We start from the raw sequence: 27152 nt of genomic DNA, 5'->3' as shown, positions 1-27152 counted from the left end.
AGTCAATGCCCTAAAGCCCCTTTCCTCCAAGCCAAAAAATCAAGCCCATTGCTGTCGACTCAATTCCAACTCACAGCGGCCCTATAGGACAGAGTAGAACTGCCCCATAGGATTTCCAAGGAGCGGCTGGTGGATTTGAATTGCAGATCTTTTAGCTAGCACCCGAGCTCTTAACCACTGCACCATCAGGGCTCTCCCTTTCCTCCAGGACTCCTCAAATTCATAGAATTTCAGATGGGACCGGAATCTTAGAGAAAGGAAAATCAAGAGCTTTAATTTTTGGTGTGGCCTAGAGAGGGGAAGCTACTTGCCCAAGGTCACACAGTAAGTTGAAAAAGAGAAATCCAACGTAGGTCCATTGTAACTGCTGCTCCATGATATTGTTGATTTCAAAGACGGTGGAATTCTGAAACACATGTTTTGAGTCCAGCCTCGTACTGGGCGCTGTGGGGGACGCGGCTGCGGTAGAACTTTCGCTTCTGCCCTCATGGTCCTTACATTCTGGTGTGGGAAGGTGTTGTCTCCCCTTATTCCAATATTAGTAATGAAAATAACAATTATCTTCCATTTAGTAAGTATTCCCAGATGCCAGTCTCTGTGCTAAGTGCTTGGTGGACGTTGTCTTGTCCCTCGTAAGTCTTTTCTGTTGTGTGTGTGTGCGCGTGTGCACGTGCGTGATAGGAGTGATTTTCTCTTCAGTCCATGGAGATCCCCTTTGGGGGAGTGATGCCAAGGAGGGGGCACCAAGGCGACTTCCGGGCTCCTGATAATATTCTGTGCCTTGGTCTGTGGGTGGTTATGTTGGCACGTTTGCTCTGTAAAAATCCATTGAGCTGTCCACTCTACAGTGCATGTTATAGGGTACATTTTAGGGATCAACAAAAATGTAAAAAAAAAAAATAATGAAGCAAAGGGAATGGCTTTACATTCCAAAATATAGATTTGTGTGTGCATTTTTCTTCTCCACAAGATACTAACTACGCTCGGTGAAAATAAAATCACACCTTTATGATTGAATCCCTGGAGTTCCTCGCATGGTATAAAGTACACAGTAGGAGCTCAATCAATACTCACTGATTATTTCTTGTTAAGGGTCAAGGTACTAGTGCTGGTTTCCTTATGAGGCCCACCCCCAGCTCCATGTGCCTTGCCTGAGAAGGAGACTGACAAGGACCACCATGAATTCCATGTGCCAGGCACTGTTCTGAGAGTTTTACTTGAGCTGATATCATCACGTAATCCTCCCAGCAACCTTTCATTACCCTCAGTTTAGAGACAAAGATGCTGAGACACAGAAGGGCTGACTCTGGAACTTGTGACTTCACTATACATCACGCTACACTGCCTCTCAAAGTACTGGTGGCCTAGTGGTAGAATTCTCACCTTCCATGAGGGGGATTGGGTTTAATTCGCAGCCAAGGCACCTCAGGCAGAGCCACCACCTGTCAGTGGAGGCTTGCTTATTGCTATGATGCTGAATAGGTTTCAGTGGCGCTTCCAGACTAAGATGAAGTAGGAAGAAAGGCTTGGTGATCTACTTCTGAAAATCAGCCGGTGAAAACCCTATAGATCACAGGGGTCTGATCCACAAGCAATCATGGGGATGGTGCAGGACCAGGAGTGTTTTTTTCCATTGTGCATGGATTTGCTATGAGTCGGGGGCTGACTCGACGGCAGCTAATAACAAAAACAACATACTACCTCTCAAGATGGCGAGATACATTTTCTGCATAAATGGGGGCTGGATTGAAACTTGGGACAATATGTAGAGTCTGAAACCCATGTGAACATAAATGCAAGCAGTAAACCAGACACTAGGAGCTCCATGTGCGCCACTGCTTAGACTTTCTGGAGGTAGCACATTGGGGCATACTGAAGAAAGCAAAAGACTGGGGAGTTGGATAGACTTGGGTCAGACATGCCAGTTCTTACTAGCTGTGTGAACTTGGGCGAATTATTTAACCTCTCTCGGTTTTTGTAGAAAATATGTAGACTAGAGATGGTAATGCCTAATTTCTAGATAGTGGATGTAGAAAACTTAATGAAGCATAAGTGTGTGGTCTGGGGTAGACCTTCAAAAATGTCATTTCAGTTTTATATCAGACGGACATCATTGTGGTCATTTAAGGGACAGGCCGAAGTCATTGGGATGGCTGTGCCAAGGGATGGGTTTGTGTGTGAAGAAAACAGGGTCAACGTGAGGGAGAGAATAGGCTGCAGGGGAGGGAGGCCAGTGAGAGGGGGTTGCAGGAAGGCAGCTATGCGGTAGATAAGGAGTCAGAAGACCTGGGTTTAGGCCTGTCTCCTATTTGCTGTGTGATCTTGGGCAATTCCTTTAAACTCTGAGATGACATTTCCTCATCTGTAAAATGAGGACATTCAAATGAGAAACCATGTTTAAAGCTTATCGTGATGTGGGCTCAGGAGAGAGGCCAACCTTACTGGTCATCCAAACCACCAAGTGAAATGGCACCCCTGGTGTGGGCCCCCTCCACTCCCTCCCCCACTAGGATAGCCTGAAGCTTGAAATTGGGAGACCAGGTTTTTGGCCAATCTCCCCACAGCCAGGTTGATAAGCTGGGGTCTGGTCCGTTGGGTGGGGAGATAAGGGCGAAGGGCGAAGGCCGTTACTCTGCAATCGGCCCAGAAGTGGCCTCTCATTTGAAGGCCCCTGGGGAGAGGAGAGAAGAGAAAGGAATCCAGACCTTCTCACCCTCTGGGCTACCTGTCCCTGGTGCCCTGAGCTCTGGAGAGCCGGGCTGGAAGATGGAGAACAAATACACCCTGCCTGGCTAGAATGTCACAGAGTTGAGTCACCCCGCCTTACAGGCCACGGGCCCTGGCAGAGACATCCTGGGAAGGCAGGGCTCAGTGCTTGCTGGTCTTTTTCTGGACCGTAGTGAATGTGTCTGGAGCTTGATTGGTTAACCCTTTCATGCTCACAGGTACCTCTAGGGACAAAGTACTTTTTCTGCTGCTGACGGTTTATTGGGAAGCTGCCGCACCACTGATAGTATATGCTGATGCAAGACAGGGGCCTTTATGACTGTTTGAAACTAAAGAAACAGGTGTGTGCCACAAATTACTGTTTTTACAGGGTATTGTATGAGGTTCTGAATTTTTGGTAGGAAAAATAGAAAATTTTTATTTGTTACACATATATACCAATAGACCGTGATGGGGACTTTGGGGTATAGTTTGTGGTACTTCGTATGTCCCACCAAACACTTAGGACAGGCTTATGTGAGAGGGCAAGAAAAAAAAAGTCCATACTACCTGCCAAAAATTCAGACACAATCAATGATTCAGAATGCTTCCATTAATGAACACACATGGTATCAAGAAAAAATTGAAAGCAGAATATAATTGGTTCATGAAAGGGTTCAATTATTCTTTTTTTAATTGTTGTTGAAACTATATACAGCAAAACACACATCAATTCAACAATATCTACATGTAAATTCAATGACATTGACTACATTCAAATTTTGCAACTATTCTCACCCTCCGAATTGCTCATTCCCCGTTGACATAAACTCGCTGCTCCCTAAGCTTCCTATCTGACATTTCTAGTTGCTGTTGCCAGTTTGATCCCATACAGATAGTGCTTCAAAAGAGCATGATATTCAAGGCAAACATTCTTTACTAAGTAAGCTAACTTATTGTTTCATTTAAAGAAGACTTCAGGTAATATTGTTGGTTTAAGGTTTAAAGATGATCTCAGGGCAACAGTTTTGGTGATTCATCCAATCTCCGTGGCTCCAGAAGGTTTGAATTCCAGAAGAACTTGGAATTCTGTTCTACATTTTCCCCCTTTTAATCAGAGATTCTCGTATAGAATCTCTGATCAAAATGTTCAGTAATAGTAGCACCATCTCTTCTTCCGGTCTCATGGCAAAGGAGGTCTTTGTTCATGGTAGCAATTAGGGATGCATTCCGTTTCCTCTTTCTACTCCTGACTCTCCTTCCTCTATTGCTCCAGGCAAATAGGGACAAATTATTGTACCTTGGATGGCTGCTTGCAAGCTTTTAAGACCCCAGGCACTACTCAACAAACTAGGAGGTAGAACAAAACTACTAAAAACTATATTAGGCCAATTACCTGGGATGCCCTGTGACCCTAAACCTGGTTGGTTAAATTCTGATATTTTGTTCATCATGGGTTTTTTTTTGCATTAATTTCAAATTTAAAAAAATACTGCATTTAAGTATTTTATGCCTGAGTATTTATATTTTGTGCCTGAGGCAAGTGCCTCACTCACTGCTCCCTAGTCTTGGCCCTGGTGGTGGTGGAGAGCTGGCAGAAGATGGGGCTGTGGGGCTGGGGAAGGTGGACCTCAGAACGTCTAAATGACTCTGCTTTTTATTCCAGCAGCTGCCTCCTTGTCAGCCTTGAAGACTGGGCAAACTGGCATGTCCCAGATCAGTGATCCTCAGCCTGAGGCAATTTTGCCTTCCAGGGGCATTTGGCAATGTCTAGACATTTTTTATTGTCATGACTTGGGGGGAAGGGTGCTACTGACTTCAGTAGGCAGAGACCAGGATGCTGTTAAACACCCTGCAATGCACAGGACAGCCCCTGATAACAAAGAATCATCTGACCCCAAATGTCAATAATGTCGAGGCTGAGAAATTTTGATCTAGATCCACAGCACAGAGGAAAGAGCATAGGTTTCTTACACGTTAAAGATGAAAAAGAGACAGGGAGGGAGGGAAGGAGGGGATAAGGGAGCGAGAGAGAGAGACAAAGAAAGAGAAAGTCTTGGAGCCAAAAAGACTTCAGAATCCCAGTTCCCCCACTTCCTATGTAACCTTGGCAAGTCACTTTCCCTTTCTGAGTCTCTTTTTTCCTCACCTGTGAAGTAGGGATGATCATACATTCTTTGTGAGGTTGATGCGAAGGTGAGGATTCACGGTTGTGATGTGTATACAGCACCTGGTCCAGATAAGGGCTTAGGAGGGCTGAGGCTCCCTTCTGCCCCTTACTTCCTCCCCTCACTGACCTCCTACCTGCTCCCTGGGATTCTCCACTTCATTTCCTGGGATGTGGAGCAGTGGAAAGCTGCTCTTGGAGTTAAGGGGTATTGCTCAGACAGGGGCTCTTTAGAGGGCAACGGTAACAATGGTACATGGACGATAGGCAAAACACCCAAGGCATTCTTGAGCAAACCAGGATGTATGGGTGCCATATGGCAGCAGGCCCCAGGAGGCATGTCTCTGCAGTCCCAGAGAAAGCAGGGCCCGGGTTGAGGAGACTGAGCAAACTCCATGTTATCAACTCCACGGCCCCCCCGCCCCCTCCCCACCCTGGGGCAATCATGCTGGCCTCTTCCCACTTCCCCAAAAGCCCAGTATAAGGGCTGCCTCTGGTGCCTAGAAGTCAGAGGCACTCAGAGTGGAGACCTCGGACTCTCAGAGAGGTGAGTACATCCCAGCTGCCTGGAAGGAAGGGGGATCATTTATGGCAAACACCACAGGACCATAATGAATGAATGAAAACAGCGCTAACCTTGAGCACGCCTTTCTTCATCCCTGTCTCTCCCTGCCTTATCCCCTCCTTCCCTCTTTCTCACTTTTAACGGGTAAAAAATCTGTGCTCTTTCCTCTGTGCTGTGGATCTAGATCAAGATTCCTCAACCTCAACATTATTGACATTTGGGATCAAATGATTCTTTGTTGTCAGGGGCTGTCCTGTGCATTGCTGGGTGCTTAACAGCGTCCTGGTCTTGGCGGAGTGCTTTCCCAGGAGCAGGGATGGAACTCTCAGGGAAAAGGGACCTTTGGACCTGAGCTACCCCTCCCCATGTCCTTTCCCTGATTCTCCAGTTCGGGGTCTGTTCATTGGAGGAAGAGCAGCAAGTTTGTTTTTTAATCAATCAATTAAACATGTATTGCATTTTCACCGTGTGCCAGGGACTGCGCTAGACACATAAGGACAAGCCCGAAGGAGGAAAGGTGGAGCTGTGCCCTTGCCACAAGATTGAGTAGCTATGAAACACCCTCTGATCCTGTCCCTTCTCTTGCTGGGGACCGTTTCTGCTCTTCATCTGAGTAAGTCCTCCCCTTCTCAGCTCATTCATCCTTTTCTTTTCTTTCCTGCACTTTTTTTTTTTTCCTGTGCCATGACCAAAAGCTCCCCTCTGCAGTTGACCTAGATCATCCCCTGGTAAAATTTCTCCTGAACTCAGAACAGTGGCCTGAACTTTCTGTTCAGGGGCAGGTGATTCCTCTAGGCTTCTCACAGGTGCTTCTCCCAAAATACGCACCTGTAGTGTCAGGCAGGAGCCAGGTTCTCATCCATTTGTGGGTGTGAACCAAGAGATCTCTTCTCGCCCAACACAGAGGGAGGCTTCCAGTCTTAGTGCCATTTGGCGTCTCCAGGACCTTAGGAGCTGTTCACGGTCCTGGAACAAGCATGGACTCGACTTGGTGGCACGTTACCTGTTGGCTCTTTTTCCAGGCAATGATTTCCCCAAACTGGAAAGCCTAGAGACAGTAGCAGACCTGAGCCAGGATCTGGAAGGTTCAGGGGAGCAGGAGGGAAAGCTGGCCCTAACTGAGAAGGTGGTTCAGTCAGAGGAAGAGGAGGTAGAATCTTTCGGGTATGAAGATGCCCTTGAGGATGAGGAGGACACGGAGAAGGATTTACAATGCCCCAGAGAAGAGGACACGGTTCATTTGCTGGGCAGCCCTGGGTGCAAGACCTGCCGCTACCTGTTGGTGCGGAACCTCAGGACATTTAGAAAAGCTCAGGTAAGTGGCAGTCAGGCTACTGCAGAGTATCTGGGGGAGAAGAAGAAAGTAGCTTGACTATTGTTATTATGAGAATTATAATTTCCTGCCGGGAAAGTCCTGACGACTGATAAAGGAGAAAGAGGTGGGATTGAGGAGAGCCAGTAGGCCCCCGATTTCTGACTTGAAAAGGAAAGTGGATTCTCTCCTGGAGACTCAAAGACTTGAGATAAATGAGAATGAATTCTCTACCCCACCTTTTTTCATAATATCCTCTTCTCTCTGCAGAATACCTGCAGCAGGTGCTACCGAGGCAACCTTGCCTCCATCCATAGCTTCGGCTCCAACTACGGCATCCAGCTTGTGACCAGTAGGATCAACCAGGCCCAGGTTTGGATTGGAGGCATCCTCAAGGGCTGGGTAAGTGAGGGGCCAGCTCCTGGGTACAAGAAGTGCTTTCTGATTGCTTTAAGGAGCCGCTGCTGCAAAGTCTCAGACCAGCTACTGAGGCGTCCTTAGAGCAGCAGGCAGTGATGTGCTGGGGCTGGTTTGCACTGGCTTGGGGACTGTATGCATCTCTTCCCAACTCCATGTTCAGGGACTTCATGCTTATAGCTTGGAGTCAACCATGGAAAATGGTGATGGCTACAAATCAACACTCCGTGCTCCCCATCCCCTGCCTTCTTACCTTCTACCAGAGCTGGTTGTTAAAGATTTACCAACATACCACTGGCATCAGGAAATAGGTTCCAGGCCCAACGTGACCACTTACTAGCTAGCTGAGTGATTTTGTAGAGGCTCAGTTTTCTCATCTCTAAAATGAGCACCTTTTCTCAGGGTAGCTCTGGGATTGTGGCCGAACAAGGGCTCTTTCTTTTTGCTACTCAAAGTTTGATCCATGGACCAGCAATATCAGCATCACTTGGTAGCTTGTTAGAAATGCAGGATCTTGGGCCCCACTCCAGATCTCCTGAATCAGAACCTGCATTTTAAAAAGATCCCTGGTCAATTTGTATACATGGTAAACTTTGAGATGCCTACAGACCCTCAGGAATGGGACTCCAGCGTATCTGGCTCCTGGATGGCTGAATAGTGAAAGGAGCCAGCAGTGGGCTCTCTCTGGGGCCCCTAGAATTGTCTGCCTTCCTCGATCTCTGTCCTCTGACCCAGTCTATCACTTCTCTAGTTCCGGTGCAGGAGGTTTCTCTGGACTGATGGAAGCCGCTGGGATTTTGCATTTTGGGCCTCAGGGCAGCCTGGGAACGGGAAAGGCCGCTGTGTGGCACTGTGCACCAGAGGTAAGGGACACTGGACACCAGGGCAAGGGGAAGAGTGGCAAGGAGGACGCTTACATACTGTCCCTCTGAGCCGCCTGGACACACCTCCTCCAGACTCATACCCTCCCCCACGTGGAGAACCGAACTCCTGCTTGGGAGGAGGGTGGAGTTACAGGGAGTCCTCAAACCAAAACCAGGTGATGAAGGGCTCCCCGTGGAGGGCTGGACCGGGCTCTCCATCCTCATGGGCATGCCTGGACCCTCTTCTGATATGAGGGCGACAATGTGAGTGACTGATGTGACAGATGAGAGCAGAAGATGTGAATATAAGATGTGGATGGGGGATGAAGGGAAGACGTGGGAATCACCCATAGCAGACAGATTCGACGCCAGGTTTGAACAGCCAGACGTGAGGGAGTTTAGCAGAGTGGCTAAGACCATCTGTGCTGGGGTGAAACGGCCACGATTCACATCCTAGCTCTGCCACTTGGCAGCTGAGATATAGGCAAGTTATTTACCTCCACGGAGCCTCAGTTTCCTCATCTGCGAAATGGGGATGATGGCAGCACCTACCTTGTGGCGTCATTATGAGGATTAATGTGATAATCCATGTAAAGCACTTAGCATACCGACCAGCTCATGGAAACGTTAGCTAATAGGGTTATGTGGGAAACCTAGGGCGACCTATGATAACGATGATGGCAGGTGAAGGGGACAGATGAGGGGCCTGAGGAGGGAAGGGGGGCACAAGCCAGATCCTGACTGGAAGCTGACAAGCCTATGCTCTCTACTGCTAGGAGGCCGATGGCGACGAAATCGATGCAAAAGGCGTCTGCCCTTCATCTGCTCCTTCTAAAAATCTAAGCCAGAGGCAATGAGACCCTCCCTTGGAGCCCCCTCCCTTCACACGCTCCTGGCTGCCCCTGTCCCACCCTCAGCAGTAGGCTCGTCCCCTAGCCTTTCCTGGCAATAAATCCAGACTTCTCACAGCACTCGCCGACTCTTCCGTCTTCTCTGTTCACTTTGAGGGATCCCCCCCCCGAAGGGCGGGGCGTTGAGGAGAGTGAGCCCTGGTGGAGTCGGGCTGCTGGAACTGGGTGGGTGGTGCTGAGGTGTTTAGCTGCAGCGCCGCCTAGAGGCGGACGCGTAGGCTAGGCTGTGCCCCCGCCCTGGCTCCCTCCCGAAGGCCCCTCTCAGCCCGCGGAGTCCACCCCTCCTCCCAGACGCTGATGGAAGAGCTTATTTGGTGTGGGGGGGTGGGGGGTGGGGAACTGGCCCTCTGCTTTATTTGGGTTCAGTATGGGAATCGGGGGGTGGGCGGACAGCTTTCCAAAGAGGAGTTGATAGAGCTGATTCACGATTGGGGTGGAGCATTGAGATCCACCTGGACGACACCACGTGGAAGGGGGAGAAAGAATACCGTCTGGGGCCAGCCTGCTCCTCTATCCTGGCCCCATTTCCCATTCTCTCAGCACCCTATGGGAAAGCTCAAAGCCCCAGCATTTTTTTTTTCCTAAATTTTATTTAGCTTGCTGTTGTTGAGAATATACACAGCAAGACATACACTAATTCAAGAGTTTCTACACGTACAATTTAGCGACATGGCTTACATTCTTCGAGTTGTGCAACCATTCCTACCCTCCTTTTCTGAGCTGTTCCTCCCTCATTAACATCAAGTCACAGCCCTCTAAGTTCTTATCTAATCCTTCCAGGTGCTGTTGTCAATTTGATCCATATGTATAGTTCTTAAAAGAGCATAGTGCTCAAAGCAGACCCTTCTTTACTGGTTAAGCTAGACAATTATTCCGTTTTAAGATGACTTCTGGTGATATTTTTGGTTTAAGGTTTAAGATTATCTCAGGGCAATCATTTCAGGGGTTCATCCACCTTCCGTAGCTTCAGAAAGTCTGGAGTCCATGAGAACTTGAAATTCTATTCTGCACTTTCCTTCCCCCTTTTGATCAGAATTCTTCTATGGAAGTAAGTCAGTAATGGTACCCAGGCACTATCCAGGTCTTCTGGTCTCATAGCAAAGGAGGCAGCTGTTCGTGGAGATAATTAGCTGCACATTCCATCTCCTCCTCCTATTCCTGACTCTCCCTCTTCCTGCTTCTCCAGGTGAATAAAGACCAAGTGTTGAGCCTTGGACCCAGCTTCTTTTGAGATGTGTGCCCAAGTCCACTCTCAGGAGGGTGGCTGTTTCTTCCTCCCCCATTCCCAACCCACCTCTAAATCAAACCAGGACCAAACCCATTGCGGACCAGTCGATTCTGACTCATAGTGACCCTACAGGACAGAGTAGAACTGCCCCATAGAGTTCCCAAGGAGCACCTGGTAGATTCGAACTGCCAACCTTTTGGTTAGCAGCTGTATCTTGTAACCCTTATACCCAGGGTTTCCACATCTAAGGAGCGACAATACTCTCAGAAGGGAGCTGCCTCCCACACTAGGGGTTTGGGGTCAAAGTCAGCATGTCTGGTAGGGGTGTGGCTCCCACTCCCACATCTACAGCCTAAGCCTCAGCTCTTCTCTCTTCCCCTCACCCCACTTTCTCTGGCCCTGGGAACATTGAAAGAGAAAATGGTTGTTGCTTTAACTTTGTTTTGGTGGGGTGCTAGGCCCCAGGCAGGATTTGGGGTAGATGAGGCAGGAAGCTCAGACCCTAGACCATATTAAGAGGGCCAGAGCCTGGGCTTGTGGGAGAGAGCATATCTGTGAGGGAGACTTCCTGAGCATATAACTGTCCATGGGGCCCAGGGAGGACACCCAAGTATTTCTGTGTGTGCACGTGTACATGTGTGTATATGTTAGTGCTGGTGTGTACATGTTAGTCAATCTTTGTATACACGTGGATATCTGTGTACTTGTGAATCTATGTACAGATATATGAATGTGCATATAAATGTGTACAGATCTGTATGAGTCAGTGTGTACTTGGGTGTGTTACACGCTCCTGTGCACTGTGCATTTCCTGATGTGCCTGTGCGTCTGTGTACGTCTGTGAATGTGTATGTCCCTGTCAAGCTCTGCACCCTTACATGTCTGAATCGAAGGAGTGCCTGGAAGGCATAAATGGTTAGGCGCTCGGCTACTAGCTGAAGAGTTGGCAATTCAAACCTACCCAGAGGTGCCTCAGAAGATAGGCCTGATGGTCTGCTTCCAAAAGGCCTCAGCCTTGAAAACCCTATGAAGCTCAGTTCTACTTTGCACACATGGGGTCGCCATGAGTCAATCTGATGACAACTAACGATGACGACATGCCTGAACCTGTGTGTATACCTCTGTGTTTTGACCAGTGTGTGAGGGTGTTTTGGATTGAATTGTCCCTCCCCCTCCCCCACAAAAAAACGTGTGTCAACTTGGCTGGGCCATGATTCCCGGTATTGGGTGTCTGTCCACCATTTTGTGATGTGATTATCTTATGTGTTGTAAATCTTAACCTCTCTGATATTAATGGGACAGGACTCAATCCAGAGGTTTGGGCTGTGTTTTGAGTCAATTTCTTTGAGATATAAAAAAGAGACTTGAGCAGAGAGGAGAAGGAATCTCATACCATCAAGAAAGAAGGGCCGGGAGTGGAATGTATCCTTTAGACCTGGGGTCCCTGTTCTGAGAAGTTCCTAGGCCAGGGGAAGATTGATGACTGGGACCTTCCCCCAGAGCTGACAGAGACAGAAAGCCTTCCCTTGGAGCTGGCGCCCTGAAGTTGGACTTCTAGCCTCCTAAACTGTGAAAGAGTAAATTTCTGTTTGTTTAAAGCCATCAACTTGTGGAATTTCTTGTAGCAGCACCAAGTATCTAAGACAGGAGGCATACGTGTCAGTGTATATCTGAGCATATGTAGATACAGGTCTATGTTTGTGTGTGTATGTGTGTGTATCTGTACAGGTGTCTGATGGGATTGGAGTTTCGGGAATAAAAGGAACAGTTTGCCCAGATGTGCTTTGTTTCTAAGGGTGCTGAAGTTGGGTGAACAGGACAGGACTGGGGAACCCAGGGTGGGGGGTGGGGAAGAGGGTGGTGAAGAAACAGCAGGGATGAGGCCCTTGAACATGGACAGGCCTCTGGCAACAGGAGAAGGGGTCCTGGCATTGCAATGACCTTCACCAATGCTGGGGCTAGGAAGGGGAGCTCCTGGGAGTCAGAACCCACCCAGGTTCCTGCTCTCGCTGGTTAACACTGCAGTGAGCCAATCCCAAATGCTCTGCTTCTGAAAGAACAGTGGAAACTGGCTGTGGGGGTGGGAAAGGATAGGCAGGAAGGCAAGCTCTCCATAGGCACCTCTTGGGACTGGTATCTCAGAGCAATGGCTAAAAATGAGTCCGCCTTTATAGCCTCCACTTAGCTCCCTACTAGGGAACTGGTTCTAGTCAGACCCAGTAATCCAACATCCTCACAGCCAACACCAGGGATAAAGACAGAGAGGAGAAGGCGGGGACACTCAGCCACCTTCAGGCTGAAACTTGCTTGAAGTAGGCAAGAGTAGATAAGACCATTGTCCTTCAAATCTCCCACAGTCTGTTCCTGGGTTTAGAATTCAACCATTATATATTCATTCCTTTGGCCTGTGAATCTTGAACAGCCCTTGATCAGAAAGCAACTGCTCTTGGGAGAACAAACTCCTGAGACTGTGATCTTTTAATACTCCAAGAGATTGGTTGGGAGCTTGCTAAAAACAAGGTTTTGTGAGAAGGGACACAGAAGAGAAAGGTGTGTGGAACTCTTGGTGGACATGGTAGAAAAAAGCAGCCATTGAAAAGGAGGTAATGAAGCAGAGACAGTGCTGTGTCCACCATTTTCTCTTCCTTGGGACCCAGAAAGACTATATTTCCCAGGATCCCTTGCTGTAAAACTGGGCTCTGCAGCATGCAACTGAGTTCTGGCCAATGAAATATGATTGGAAGTGATGGAAGCCAGTTCCAGGCTTGGCCTTCAAGTGATTCCCCATGATTCTCCAGTTCTGTTTCCCCGCCAGTGATCTGGAAGTCCATGTGTCTCACATGGCATAGCTACCAGATGGTGGGGGCTGTCTGACCTGCTTTGCTTTATTAAACCTCGAGATGGAGTTTACTTGTTGCTGCAGTAAAGCCCAGTCTATCAACTAATAGGACGTATAGAAAAAGAGGTGCCAGCAAATGTTCTGATGTCCCCAAATACAGCACAGGGGTCAAGATCCCAGACTCCTGAGTCATGAAGCCCTGTGTTCAAGTCCCAGTCAAGACCTTACTAAGCCTCAGTTTCTTCTTCCATAAAATGAGGGTTGAATTAGACAATGCATGTAATGCCTTTAGCCCACTGCTTGGCTGAATCAATAAATGGTAGCTTTCATGTTGAGTAATCAAAGAAGCAGTGTTAAGAATGAGCATGGGCTCCAGTTCTAATTTCCATGTACTGTAAACTTCTCGTTCTATCAAACAAGATAAATACCCAACAGTGGCAGCCTCACCAGGGTTGGTGTGAGGGTCCATGTGATTGTGTCGGCGATTATGCTGAGTAACCATGATGCAACAAGTTAGCTGTTGTTGGTACCACTGATATTAACCCAAAGTCTAGCACACAGAAGTGGGAAGTTAGTTCAGAGGAGTGGAAGACAACCTCGGGCTCACACACAAGAGTTCACACACTTGCTGGCAGGTTCAGGAGGACAAGCAGGGTTTAGGAAAGAAGCTCCTTCCATGACACAGCTACCTCAATCTCCTTATCAGACAACAGTCCGGTGGCCCAGTCCCAGCCTGGCCTCCTGAGATCTGGACTCACCAGGGATGCCCCGTGGGACTCCAAGTTTGGAACCGAGGTGCTGCTTCACTGATGCCTCTGCTGGAGAAGGGAAGCCTGGAGTTCTGACCGAGGCTGACCCTGGGGAGATACTATCTCAGCACCTCGAAGATGGGGCTCTGGGTGAAGGCAGAGTGAGGGAGAAGTGACGGGCAGTGTGTGGGGGCCTTACCCCTTCTCCGCCCTGAGTGGGTATCATTGGCGTGAGGCCTCTACAAGTGCCCACTTGCCGTCCCCTTCCCCCATTTCCCTGTACCTTCTGCTGTGGGATCCACCCTCCATCCACAGTGCAGCTCTGTTTCTGCTGAGACCTCACAATCACGTGGATGAGTAGCCCTTTCAAGTTAAGCTAATGAAGTTAGCTTCATTATCTTAATGAAGTGAAGTTAATGACATGTAAATTTCAGAGTCACTCACTTGTATGAGCCCCTTCCAATATCTGATTTTGGATGATTTTTCAATCGATACCTGACTTCGGATTATTTTTTTAAATGTCCCCCGTATTGTGTATACCTCAGTCCTCAGAAGCCTGGGTCAGCTCTCAAGCTCTGCCTGGGTGAGTTTTCTGGGCCCCTCACTGCAGGGGAGCCCAGGAAGGGGTAGGGGGAGTCTGGAAATGGAGGCAGGGCTGCCCTGGATGCTTCTGTTCTGGCCTCCTTCCCTGAGAGAGAGGACGCCTGAGTTCTTTTGGCTCCTAGCTATGTGGCACTGGACAAGTGGTTTCCCCTCACTGGCCTCAGTTTGCTCTTCTGTCAACAAGAGGGTTGGACAAGAGGGTTTTCGTGGCCCACTTAGCTTCTCACATTATAAACCTGGCCACCTTATTAGGATCCTGTAGTCCTCCTTTTTCATCCTAAAGTTGGGACCTCCAAGTCAGAGATGGGACCCCACGCTGCTGTCTAACGGGTCCCCCTCAGGTGGGGTCTGAGCTCCTGGGGAAAGCATGGGCTACTCTTCAATAAGCTGCACTTAGTTGTGGTTGAGATGGACTCAGCCACAATTGGAGTGGACTTAGTCGTGATCAGGGTGGACTTAGTTGTGGTCAGGGTGGACTAAGCCATGGTCGGATTGGACTTAGCCATGGTTAGGGTAGACTTAGTTGTGGCTTGATGAACTTGGTTGTGGCTGGGCGGACTTGGTTGTGGCTGGGGTGGACTTGGTCGTGGCTGGGTGGACTTGGTCTTGGTCGGGGTGGACTTAGTTGTGGTTGGGGTGGGCTAAGCCATGGTTGGGGTGGACTTGGTCGTGGTTGGGATGGACTTGGTTGTGGTCAGGGTGGACGTAGTTGTGGCTGGGGTGGACTTGGTCACAGTCGGGGTGGACTTAGTCGTGGTTGGGGTGGACTTAGTCGTGGTCGGGGTGGACTTAGTCGTGGTTGAGGTTGACTAAGTTGTGGTTGCAGTGGGCTTGCTCGTGTTTGAGGTGGACTTGGCTGTGGTTGGGGTGGAGGACGCTGAAGCAGCAGAGGTGGATGCCCCTGGGAGTTCATCCTTCTCTCAAGCAATAGAGTCAGACAGACTTGGGTTCAAATCCCAGCTCTCTCAATCCCTGGCTGTGTGGTCTTTCTAAAATTACTCAGTTTCTCTAAGCCATAGTTTATCTTCAAAACAGGGGGCACTAATATCTACCTGGTAGGATTATTCTAAGGATTAAATGAGATAATGTGTGTGAAAGTGCCTGGGCCTTGTAGGCTCTTGTGGCCATTCACCATTGCTATTATTATCTCATTAGATACTCTGTGAAATGGGGACAGTTCAGGTGCTGCTGCCTGGGGTCCTGGGAAGCAGGTAGGGGCAAGGTAAGGGGTGAGGGTGCGACTGAGGTCTCAGCAGGGAGCGTAACCTGTCTGCCAGAGCATTGGGAGGCCTGGACACCTGGGTCACGGCTGCGGCCTCATGGGGTCAACAGTGGAAATGAAGCCTCTCACCTCTCCCCCTGCCCAGGTGAGGTTCCCTGTGGAGGCCTGGAGCCCTAGGGTGAGAATGGGGCCCCGGGAAGAGGCACTAGTGGCCGATGGAGTAGGCCCCTGAGTCTGTGGACTGCTTCTCCTCTGTGGTCTGGTCGCTGGGGTACACCGGGTTGGCTGAGGCTGTGACCTTCAGCATCGTCTCATTCACCTGCAGGCAGAAGGGCTGGCATTATCATGCTCTATGGGCAAGGCTCTCCCATGGGACCCCATTGCCAGACATGGCAGTGGGGGCCCACGGCCTGGACAACAGGGAGCTAGAGCAAGTTGTGTGCTCCCAAGACACTTTCCACATGCCTTGGGGGAACACAGAAACCTGAGCCAATCCACAGTAGGGTCTGCTCTGGCCCAGAGGTGGTGAAAAGATGATGAGCGTGTGGGGATGTTGACAGCAGTGACCCACAGAGCCCCAGAATGTCTCTGCAGAGCCCAGTCTTGGCCAAACCACCTCTGGTCTGTACCCCAAATATGCATTGAGGCCCAATCAACTCCCTTTCAGAACCCGACAGGTGAGCTACAGATGGCCCCTGGGTCTAGCCCCCTTTCTGCATGCTCACCTCCTCAAACTTCTTCGCTTTGTACTGGTCGGCCCCCTTGAGGAAGTTGAGCAGGATGATGTCACAGAGGACAGTCCCCTGGAAGAGGAGAGGCAGGGTGGGCTGGAGGGCCGCCCGGGGTGGGTGGAGCATGGTGGCAGGGAGGTGTGGGCAGCAGGCAGGACTTCCCTTGGGCAGACAGCATGCAAAAGGGTCTGGGGCGAGTCCTGTAGAATGTCTTCAAAACCCGCCTTCCCAGCTCCTGGGGTGACCCCAAACCATGAATGTGGAGGGGGACATGACAGCAGAAGTCCCTGGGGAGAGGGGCTATGTTCCAGCCTTGCCAGCCAGGCTCTGTTCCTCATCCAGGCTTCTCAGGTGTATGGACACCTTGGAGCCTCCTCCAGCACCTTCACAGTGAGAAACAGGGACTCATAACAGTTGGAGCCTCCTGAAAATGGAGAGGTTGCTTCGGGAGGTGGTGAGCTCTCCGTGACTGGAGGTGTTCAAGCCAAGGCTGACGCAGGAGGGAGGAGGTGGAGACTGAAGCACTTGCCAAGGGGTTGGACTTTCACTTCTAGGCAGAAACAGGACTTACCCCACTCACTCCCCTCCCACTTGTGCCAGCCTGGGCCCCGGAGCTGAACTCTGGGCCCCACGCTCTCCGGCCTCCTGAACTCACCACTCCCACGGAGGTAAAGGCTGCCACGGCACTGATGATGGTGGGGATGATGTTGAACTTGCCAGCCTAATGTGCACAAAGACCAAAGTGAGTGGGCAGAGGTGTAGCAGGGTGGCCCGGGGGCCTGGGGTTGAACTTGGACTCCCAGCCCCAGAGACTATGAAGTTGGAGGGGTTCTGGGTAGGTCAGCAGGTCCCATGCCTTTATGGTACAGGTGAAGAGCTGGGAGATGTGATCAACCAAGGATCTCAGAATTGGTCAGTGGTAGAACTCTGCCCCCAGAAGACCCCCTTCAGGGCCCAGGAGCTGTTCCGTGTCACCGGCCTGTGCAGCCCATTGCCCGGCCCAAGCACTCACGTTCCCATACACCAGTACATCAAAGCGGATGCCAAAAGCCTTCAGGAGTGTGCGGTACTCGCTGCCATTCTCCATCTTGTAGTACTTGGCAAACCTGGAGGCCAGAGGCGAAAGGGGGTCCTGCTGTGGGTTCACATCCCTTCCACCCAAACCTTCAGGGTCTTCTAGAGTCCTGTGATTCATCAGTCCTTACTGATGGCTTGGTGATACACCTGCTACAGTACCCCCGTGTGGTCAGCTGACCCCCTGCATCCCGTAAACCCGTTGCTGTCAAGTCGATTCCGACTCACAGCGACCCTATAGGGCAAAGTAGAACTGCCCCATAGAGTTTCCAAAGAGCAGCTGGTGGATTTGAACTGCCCACCTTTTGGTTAGCAGCCGTAGCTCTTAACCACTGCACCACCAGGGCTCCGACCCCCTGCATGGATCTTATTAAAAAGGCAGATTCCCAGGCCCTACCCTAAACCCATTGAATAGGCATCTCTGGGTAGAGCCCAGGAACCTGCCTTTTAAATAATCTTCCTAAATGGTTCTGATGTGTACTAAAGTTTGAACAACTGCTGGACTCCAAATGTCTTAAGCTCTGTCTGTCTGGGTGTCCCAGCACATCACTGCAGGCCTCCCCCAAGTCCCCAGGCTCCTCAGCCCACCTGGGTTCAAATCCCGGCTCGGCCACTTCTGGTTGTGCAACCCTGGGCCAGTTACTCAACCTCTCTGAATCTCAATTCCAAATCTGTGAGTGGGGATAATATAAAAGACCTGCTTCATAGGATCGTCATGAGATCTGAATGAAAGCACACACATCAGGTATTTAGAACGGTACCTGGAACACAGCAAGCACTCGGGAATTGTTTGCTGATGCTGGCTGATATTATCACTGCAGAATACATTTACATTGATAAACCAGTTGCTGCTGAGTTGATGCACGGCAGCCCGATATGTGTAGGAATAGAACTGTGCTCCATAAGGTTTTCAGTGGCTAATTTTTCAGAAGTAGAATGCCAGGCTTTTCTTGTGAGGTGCCTCTGGGTGGTCTGGGACCTCTAGCTTTTTGGCTAATTGCCCAGCGCATTAACCATGCGTACCAGCCTGGGACATTCAGGAGCCTCATCTCATTTCACCCTTGCAACAGGCCTGTGGGATGTGACTGGTCTGTTTTTCACATCAGGCTCCAAGAGAGTTAAGTGACTTGTCCCTAGATTTGTCCAAGTCCAAGGCTTGTTCTGCCATACCTTCCCTGTCTCCGCCGCTGAGTGTCAGGCACCGTGCTGGGGGCATTTATAAGAATCGTCACATTTAATTCTCACCATCACGTGGGCGTCCACACTCCTATCTTGAAGATGCCTGTGGTGGCAAAGGGACTTGCCTCTAGCTTCACAGTAAGTGCTGGACCTAGGTTTAAATTGTATTAGTCTTTGGCACCTAAAGATTGGTGGTCAAGCCTACTCAGCAGGGCCATGGAAGAAAGGCCTGGCAATCTGCTTCCAAAAAGATTACAGTCGAGAAAACCTCATGGAGTAGCTCTACTCAGTGATGCACGCCATAAGTCGAATCAACTCGACAGCAACGGTTTGGTTTTGGTTTTGGCTTCTAATCATTCGTACCACCCAGGGACTCTGTAAGATCTGAAAGCCGTTCTGTGTTCTGTCTCTGACATTGGTGAACTCGGTCCCTTGTCTCAGAGAGGTGGCAACTGATGCCCATGGGGCTGCGAAGCGGTGGGAGGACAGGTCACAGATGTTTGGGGCAGGCCTGGCGTCCTGAAGACTGCTTTCCCGGGGCCAAGGCTGTCACCAGGAAAAATGCTCTGCCATCGACTCGGAGAACAAAAAGTCTGCATCCTGGGCACTGGCGTTCAAAGCGAGGGCTGGCTAAATTTATCCAGGGAAGGAATGTGAAGGGAACAGGGAGAAAAATCAAAGTGGACTTGGTTTTTCTCCAGCACCTGCCTTCCAAGAGGCAATAAGTATGGTAAGATCATTATCTCACCACCCACCCACCCTCGGAGGAGGCTTGGCAAGGCTGGTTCTCCTCCCAGGCAGGCAGGCGGGCGGGCGGGAGGGTGGAGGAACAGAACTCCGGGAGAGGGAGGGCCCAGGCTACAGACAGGGGAAGGACCCAGGACTTCTGATCTCCCAGTGTGGCTGGTGGAGATCTTGGAAGCTGGCCCACCACTGTGGCAGAGACTGGCTTCTTGGTCTCCAAAGTCAGAGTTATCAGAAGATAAGTCTTGGCATGTGGCTAGGCCATATTTCCCTGCCCCCTTGCATCTAATGGGGCCCCGTAACTTGTTCTTGCTAACGGAATGTGAATGGAAGCGAGGGTTGGTGCTTGCAGGCTGAGGTGGTTGAGAGCAGTGGACCTTCTTCATGCTCTCTCTTTCCTTACCTGATGATCAGCTCTGAGAGTAACTGAGGACCTAGGGGAGACTGAGCCAATAGGTGGAGGGAGCCCAGACCCCTGAATGTATGGAGCAGAAGTCCTTCCCTACCCCCACTGACCCTCAGTGGACTGTGCCATGAGCAAGAAATAAATCTTTGTGTTAAGCCACTGAAATGTGAGGGTTGTTAGTCACAGCAGCTAGCGATGCTAATCCTGACTATATGAGGCACTGGTAGTTCAGTGGGAGAAATCTCCCCTTCCATGTGGGAGACTTGGGTAAAATTCTTGGCCAATGAACTTCAAGTGCAGCTACCACTCATCTGTCAGTAGAGGTTTATCTGTTGCTATGATGCTGAACAGGTTTCAGCAAAGCTTCCAGACCAAGACGGGCTAGGAAGAAAGGGCTGGTGATCGACTGAAAGTCAGCCAATGAAAACCCTATAGATCACAACGGTCTGATCTGTAGTCGATCGCGGGGATGGTGCAGGAGCGGGCAGCGTTCCGTTCTGTTGTACACGGGGTCGCCATTCATCAGGGGCTGACTCCATAACAGCTAATAACCACAACAACAATCCTGACTGTTACAAAAATCCCATAGTTTTATAGCTGAGAAAACTGAGGCTTAGTGATTTGCTGAAGGCCACACAATGAATTAAAACTGAGGTGTCCTTCAGGATTGGACAGTGAGGGCTCATGATGCTATATTTCTAGGAATAAGCCCTCTAGGAAAGTCCTAGGAGATATGGGTTTGGTTCCCAGGGCTGCCATTAACTAGATTTTGACCTTGAGCAACTTCTCTGAGATTTTTACCTCAGCTGAAAAATGTGAGTAAAAAGAGCTGTGGGGTGGATGATATGAGATGGTACCCAGCATAATCACTGTTCTAAATATATTCCCTTTTGGGTCCACTCAGAGGTACCTCAGGAGAAAGGAGCACAGTTCTACTCTGACACACGCTGGGTCACCATGAGTCGGGGTCAACTTGACAGCAACTGATACGGTTTACTGTTTTTTTTTTCTTTCTTATCCTAAGATAAGGATAAAATGAAATAGTAATATCTACATTGCCTAATACTTGCTGTGGGCCAGGCATCATGCTGGTAGATTTCCATGTTGGCCTCATTTAATCCCCACAACAATCTCTGAGGTAGGTCTCATCATGTTCATTTCACAGAGAAGGAAACTGAGGCTTAGTAGCTCACGTGGTTAGAAAGTAGCGCCATCAGGGTCATTTGCCTCCAGTGCCCACAGCCCTAACCATCACACCATTCTGCCTCCTGGAGACAATAATACTAGGAACAACAGCAGCCAACATTCATTGAGTGCTTACCATGTGCTGGGCACTCTGGTAAGTGATTTACATGTATTAAATCATCTAACCCTCACAGCAACACCATGGAATTAAGCACTGCTGCCACTCCCATTTTACAGATGAGGAATCCAGGCAGAGAGGTTAAGCAACTTGTCTAAGGTCACAAAACCAATAGACTAAAAAGCTGGGATTCCAACCCAGATTTCAGACCCCACACACATTTAACCAGTACTGCCAATTGCTCCTTTTGCTGCCTGATTTCTGCTGGGTCCTGGCTCGTTTCTTTCAGGTCTCCAGCTTGGGGTTCTGTTGCATTTGCCAGGTGGGTCTCAGTACCCAGAGTCATTAGCTGGGAAAAGAACAGAACACACAGGTTCTAGTCCCTGGGGACATATACCGTGTCAGAGGAGGGACCTCTACTCCTCTTATCTGAAAAAGGAAAGCGCTGAGCTACACCAAGTCCAGGCCCTGATTTTTCCCAAGTCCTCTGATTCTTACCTCTCCAACTTTGGTTTTTCTTGGCTGGAAAATGGGGTTGGTGAGAATGACGTCACCATTAAATGCCCTGGCCTGGAATATAAGCCCCCCCACAACCTGGCCAAGTCCACCTTCCTTGCCTCATGGGCAGAAACCTCCTTCCTGCTATGCACCTCAAGTTCTAGCCACACCCCACTACCCGCCTTCCTGTATTTCCTGAATGCACTTCATAGACGTAGACTTCTGTGCCTTGGCCCCTGCTGTTCCCCTCTCCCAGAATGCCCTCTTTGTCTTCTCCATCTTGCAAACTCCTAGCCCTCCACTAGAGCCCAGCTCAGATGGCCTCTCATTCATTCAACATTCAAAGTAGGTAGAGTACACCTGCCCTATGCCAGGCACTGTGCCAGCACAACTGATACATTGGTGACCTCTGCTTTCATGAGGGAGCCCTGGTGGTGAAGTGGTTAAATGCTTGGCTGCTAACTGAAAGGTTAGCAGTTTGAACCCACCAGCCACTCCGTGGGAGAAAGATGTGGCAGCCGGCTTCCATAAATATTACAGCCTTGGAAACCCTATGGGGCGATTCTGCTTTGTCCTATAGGGCCACTATGAATCGGAATTGATTCGATGGCAATGGGTACAAGGGTGGGGTACTCTCATGAGAGGGAGAGAAATATTAATCAACCACATGATCGCATCAGAGATAAGGGCTGCGATAGAGAGGAATATTCTAAGAACATATTTAGTGAAGACATCAGGCCTAGGCAGGAGGGTCAAGGAAGGTCCTGGGTGCCAAATGGTTTATACTTGATTACCAACCTAAAGGTTGGCAGGTCGAACCTATCCAGGGGTGCTGCAAAAGAAAGGCCTGGCGATCTGCTTACATAAAGATTAAAGCCAAGAAAACCTTCTGGAGCAGTTCTGCTTTATAACACATGGGGTCACCATGAGTCAGAATCAACTTGATGACAATGGATTTTTGAGGGGTAGGGGGTCAAGGAAGTCTTCCATATGAAAGTGACACTAAACCTGAGACTTGAAGGATGGGGAGTCAGAAGGCAAGAAGGCCAGGGGTGAGGGCAGCTTTCCAGGCTGAGGGAACTGCAGGTCCCTTTCATGGGAGAGGACACAGTGCTTCTGAAGAAGCTGAAAGAGTGCTGTGGGCTGGAGCACATAGACCCAGGGAAGTGGCAGTGGCACTCTGGAGCTGACTGCCCTGGCTGGCAGAGCTGACGCCCTTCCCTGCTCCAAGTTCAATGACTTCACGCTTGCAGCTTGAAACTGACCATGGTGGAGTATTTACACCATGGAAATTGGTATTGCGTTGACAAATCTGTTGCAAAAGACCTCTTTAAAGTGTTAAAAAGCAAAGATGTCACTTTGAGGACTTGCGCCTGACCCAAGCCATGGTATTTTCAATCACCTCTTAAGCATGCAAAAGAAAGCTGGACAATGAATAAGGAAGACCAAAGAAAAATTGATGCCTTTGAATTACGGGGTCGGTGAAGAACATTAAATATAGCATGGATTGCCAGAAGAATGAACAAATCTGTTTTGGAGGAAATACAGCCAGAACGCTCCTTAGACGTGAGGATGGTGAGACTTAGTCTCATGTACTTTGGACATGTCATCCAGAAGGACTAGTCCCTGGAGAAGGAGATCACGCTTGGTAAAGTAGAGCGTCAGTGAAAAAGAAGACCCTCGACAAGGTGGACTGACACGGTGGCTGCAACAATGGGCTCAAACAGCAACGGTGGACTTTGAGGATGGCGCAGGACTGGGCAGTGTTTTGTTCTGTTGTACATGGGGTTGCTGTGAGTTGGCAACAACTCAACAGCACCTAACAACAACAACACAGATCAGGGTTTTCTTTTTTTTGTGTGTGTGATTCTCCAGAGAACTGATCTACTGGTGCAGAGCTGAGGCTGTGAAACAAACCCCCTGGGCTGCCTGTCCTATACCTGTGGTGGTTCAGGCCTCCACTACAGTACCTATCACTGGGGCAAATCATCCAGTAGGCAAGGTAAGCACGGTGCTTTCCTTGCTTACTACATCATCTGTAGTGAACAGCTTCATATTTTTCACCACATCAAAGATTCTGCTTCTAGGTATGGCTGGCATCTGTCTCTCTCCCAACCCCACAGCACCTTCCTACAGAATCAAAGCCTCTTTTCAAATTTACAATCCCTGACAAGGAAGGATTACCCAGTAAGCAAGGTAAGCACAGGCTTACTTGTGCTTACTTACTAATCCATAGTGCACAATTTTACTTGTTTTTTCACCACATCAAAGATGAAAGGCGAAATTGTGTACTCCAGATAAGTGAGTAAGCACAAAGAAGCCCTGCTTTCCTTGCTTACTGGGTCATCCGCCCCTGCCTGTCACATCTAGTTGTGAATATTTGTGTGTCTGTTTTCCCTATTGGACAGTAGGGCAGAGTTAGACCCACAGTAAGGGGCAGAGTCGATGTGTGCTGGAAGAATAAGTGAATTTCTGCGATTCTTTACATCTCAAAGATTGAGTTTAGTAATGTTGTTCTCCTGCTGACTTGGGTTTTTCCAAATTCTCCTAATTCGACCGGTGGAGCTGGTATATGGTGGTAACAAGAGGCTATTCCTCTACCAAAGAGAAAACGTTTTGGTCTGGCAGCTGGCTAGGTGGGACAGTAAGTGCTACTTGCAGGAACTAGCCCCTGTGGAGGGAAAACGGGGGAAAGAGCAAGGACGTGATGTTTGCAGAGCACCTCCGCCTACTAAGCATTGGACTAGAGGCCTCACAACAGCTCAACAAAGTAGCTGGTAGCTTTTCTAACACCCAACCAGTTGCCATCAAGTCAATTCCAAATCATGTGTATTGCAGAGTAGAAATGCACTCCATAGTGTTTTCAAGGCTGTGACCTTGTAGAAGCAGATTGCCAGGCCTTTCTTCCAAGGCGCCTTTGGGTGGGTTCAAACTGCCAACCTTTTGGTTTGTAGCTGAGCGCTTAACTATTTGCGCCTTCCAGGGCTCCTAGCTGGTGGCTTTCAACCAAACCAAACCAAATCAAACCCACTGCCATCCAGTTGATTCTGACCAGGGCTTTGAAATGAGACTGTCCTGGGCTTGATCCTGGCTTTGTCATTTGAATTCGATTGTAGGACCTTGGGAAAAGTACTTTACCTCTCTAAGCCTCGGTTTTTGTATCTGTAAAATGGAGATAATAGCAATAGTTGTAGGGTTGTTGAAGGGATTAAGTGAATTACTGATGTGAAAGCTGAGCACAGCTTTCAATTAATATAGCTTCCAGACTAAGATGGACTAGGAAGAAAGGCCTGGAGATCTACTTACAAAAATCAGCCAAGGAAAACCCCATGGATCACATGGGGATGGCACGGGCAGCATTTCGTTCTGTTGGGCATGGGGTTACCGTGTATTGGGGTCGACTTGATGGCAGCTAACGACAACAATGGATCATTAGGCAACACTATCCCGATTTTACAGACTGGAAAACCTGAGGCTCAGAAAAGCACAGCAGCTGTCCTCAGGCTACCTGGCCAGCAAGGAGCACAGCTGGGCACTGAACTTGGGCTGCTTGAACCTGAAGCCCCTGCCCTGCCCCTGGTACTTCCCTAAGAGAGGAGCCAGAAAGGAGAGTTCTTTGCAGCCCCAGAGGGTAGGGAGCTCATTAATCTGGTGTCTGTGAAAACACCTCAGCTGTGGAGGAAAGCGCAGCATGGCTGTGACTATGACGATGCCATGACTACCAGAGGAGGGAACAGAGCCCAGAGAGGCCTGGGCAGGCCTGGAGGCAGCGCAGAGCGGGAAGAGGAGGAAGACTCTGGAGGGGCCTGAGCAGGCCTGGAGCTGCCTGAGGCTAGACTTGAAGGAAAGTGAGGCTGGTCACCTGGTATATCACTGCTCTCCATTTGCCCCGAAACCCAGTCTCCAGCCTTCTCGCCCTGCAGGCTGACCTTTATGGGCCTCATTACCCTCTGGCAAGGAGGCCTGCTGGCGGAGTGGTTAAGCATACAGCTGCTAACCGAACGGTTGGCAATTTGAATCCACCAGAGACTCTGTGGGAGAAAGTTGTGGCATTTTGCTTCTGTAAAGATTACAGCCCAGAAAACCCTACGGGGCAGTTCTACTCTGTCCTGTAGGGTCCCGAGAAGTTGGAATTGAATTGATAAAAAAAATAGCAGTGGGTTTTTAACAGTCCCCTCTGGCAGACACTGGAAAAGGGAGCGAAGGAGAGAGGCTGGGGTATTTATCCCCTCACAGCCTTCTGCTTTTCAGTGTTCTGCCAGTGGCTGTGTCTGTCTGTGCCACTGGCCTGCCAGGGACCCAGGACTTCACCAAGCTCCCACTCCTCCTGCCATGGCTGCAGGTCTGGGGATGGTAACGGCTTTCTGATTTGTTAGGCCCTGGGTACCTCAACTTCCCTGTTGGTTCCTGTTGTGTAAGTTTCTTCAGAAACACCATCTGAGTGTGTTCTGCCCTGGGACCTTTACTAAGACACTTATCCTGTGACCAGACAGGACCCTCTCAACACAGGACCAAACTGAACAATTCTGAGGCCTGATGGTGCTGAGCTGATGTGTGTGTGTGTGTGTGTGTATGCGTGCGTGTTCCCTCACACCATGAACAGCAGCGGATAAAGAATGAGTAAGTACAGACGTCAATTACCATAATAAATCATTTGTCAGCTGTGCCTCTGCAGGGCCAGGTTGAAGCGACATTCCGATGTGATAGGTCTATAAATAATAGTGCAGGCTTCAGCAGCCCTGGTTTCCAAGCCTTCCCCAGACACCCACACGCGTTAATTCACTTTTAGAGCCTGATGGGGCCTTAACGACAATTATGTTTAACCAACCCATTTCACAGAGTAGAAACCAAGGCCCATGTGGGGGATGGGACTTGTTCAAAATCACGGAGAATTTGTGGCAAAGCCTGAATCATAACCCAGGTGCCCAGGTCTCCTGATCCACAGCCTGGAGTTCTCTCTCTGCTTCATCATTGTTTCATCTCAATTATTCTTGGCTTGCCCCAGCACTGTGTATACATATATGTTGTTGTTAGGTGCCGTCGAGTCACTTCTGACTCATAGCAACCCGATGTACAACAGAAGGAAACCCTGCCCGGTCCTGTGCCATCCTCACAGCACTGCTATGTTTGAGTTCATTTTTGCAGCCACTGTGTCAGTCCATCTCACTGAGAGTCTTCCTCTTTTTTGCTGACCCTCTACCTTACCAAGCATGATGTCTTTCTCCAGAGATTGGTCCCTCCTGATAACATGACCGAAATATGTGAGATGAAGTCTTGCCATCCTCGCTTCTAGGAGGCATTCCGGCTGTACTTCTTCCAAGACAGATTTGTTCATTCTTCTGGCAGTCTATGCTATATTCAATATTCTTCGCGAACGCCATAATTCAAAGGCATCAATTTTTCTTCAGTCTTCCTTATTCATCGTCCAGCTTTTGTATGCATACGAGGTGATTGAAAATATCATGGCTTGGTTCAGGCGCAGCTTAGTCCTCAAAGTGACATCTTTGCTTTTTGACACTTTAGAGAGAAATTTTGCAGCAGATTTGCCCAGTGCAATACATTTTTGTTATTTGGGTTCAAGTTTATCATTTCCGCTAGATTAAAAATTCCTTGAACATAGGGACTGGTCCCAATC

General features: G+C 49.3%; 2 protein-coding genes across 2 annotated transcripts in view; one reads left to right on the top strand and one right to left on the bottom strand.

Annotated features, from left to right (window-relative positions):
- Positions 1–5362: 5362 nt before the first annotated feature.
- Positions 5363–8991, top strand: PRG3 (proteoglycan 3, pro eosinophil major basic protein 2). The gene is made up of 6 exons (XM_049889699.1): positions 5363–5420; positions 5914–6051; positions 6461–6753; positions 7021–7152; positions 7919–8030; positions 8807–8991. The coding sequence occupies exons 2-6, from the start codon at positions 5991–5993 to the stop codon at positions 8863–8865; spliced, it is 657 nt and encodes a 218-aa protein (XP_049745656.1). The 5' UTR covers positions 5363–5420; positions 5914–5990; the 3' UTR covers positions 8866–8991.
- A 6796-nt stretch (positions 8992–15787) lies between these two features.
- The window catches only part of P2RX3 (purinergic receptor P2X 3), a 35916-nt gene continuing 24551 nt past the window's right edge, over positions 15788–27152 (bottom strand). Inside the window, exons 9-12 of the mRNA XM_049890180.1 lie at positions 17326–17419; positions 16969–17034; positions 16308–16385; positions 15788–15901 (exon numbers count right to left, since the gene is read on the bottom strand). Of these exons, the coding sequence (XP_049746137.1) occupies positions 15788–15901; positions 16308–16385; positions 16969–17034; positions 17326–17419 (352 nt within the window). The remainder of the gene's footprint in view (positions 15902–16307; positions 16386–16968; positions 17035–17325; positions 17420–27152) is intronic.

Source organism: Elephas maximus, chromosome 7 (genome assembly GCF_024166365.1).
Source record: "Elephas maximus indicus isolate mEleMax1 chromosome 7, mEleMax1 primary haplotype, whole genome shotgun sequence".
Lineage (NCBI taxonomy): Eukaryota > Metazoa > Chordata > Mammalia > Proboscidea > Elephantidae > Elephas > Elephas maximus.
The sequence above is the reverse complement of the archived record's forward strand: the minus strand, read 5'-3'. Positions and strand labels throughout refer to the sequence as shown.

Bases quoted from the DNA above. Each gene is read 5' to 3' on its own strand.
- PRG3 (XM_049889699.1), top strand. From the start codon at position 5,991: ATGAAACACCCTCTGATCCTGTCCCTTCTCTTGCTGGGGACCGTTTCT. The intron at 7,153-7,918 runs GTAAGTGAGGGG...TCACTTCTCTAG, and splicing joins GAGGCATCCTCAAGGGCTGG to TTCCGGTGCAGGAGGTTTCT. The intron at 8,031-8,806 runs GTAAGGGACACT...CTCTACTGCTAG, and splicing joins TGTGGCACTGTGCACCAGAG to GAGGCCGATGGCGACGAAAT.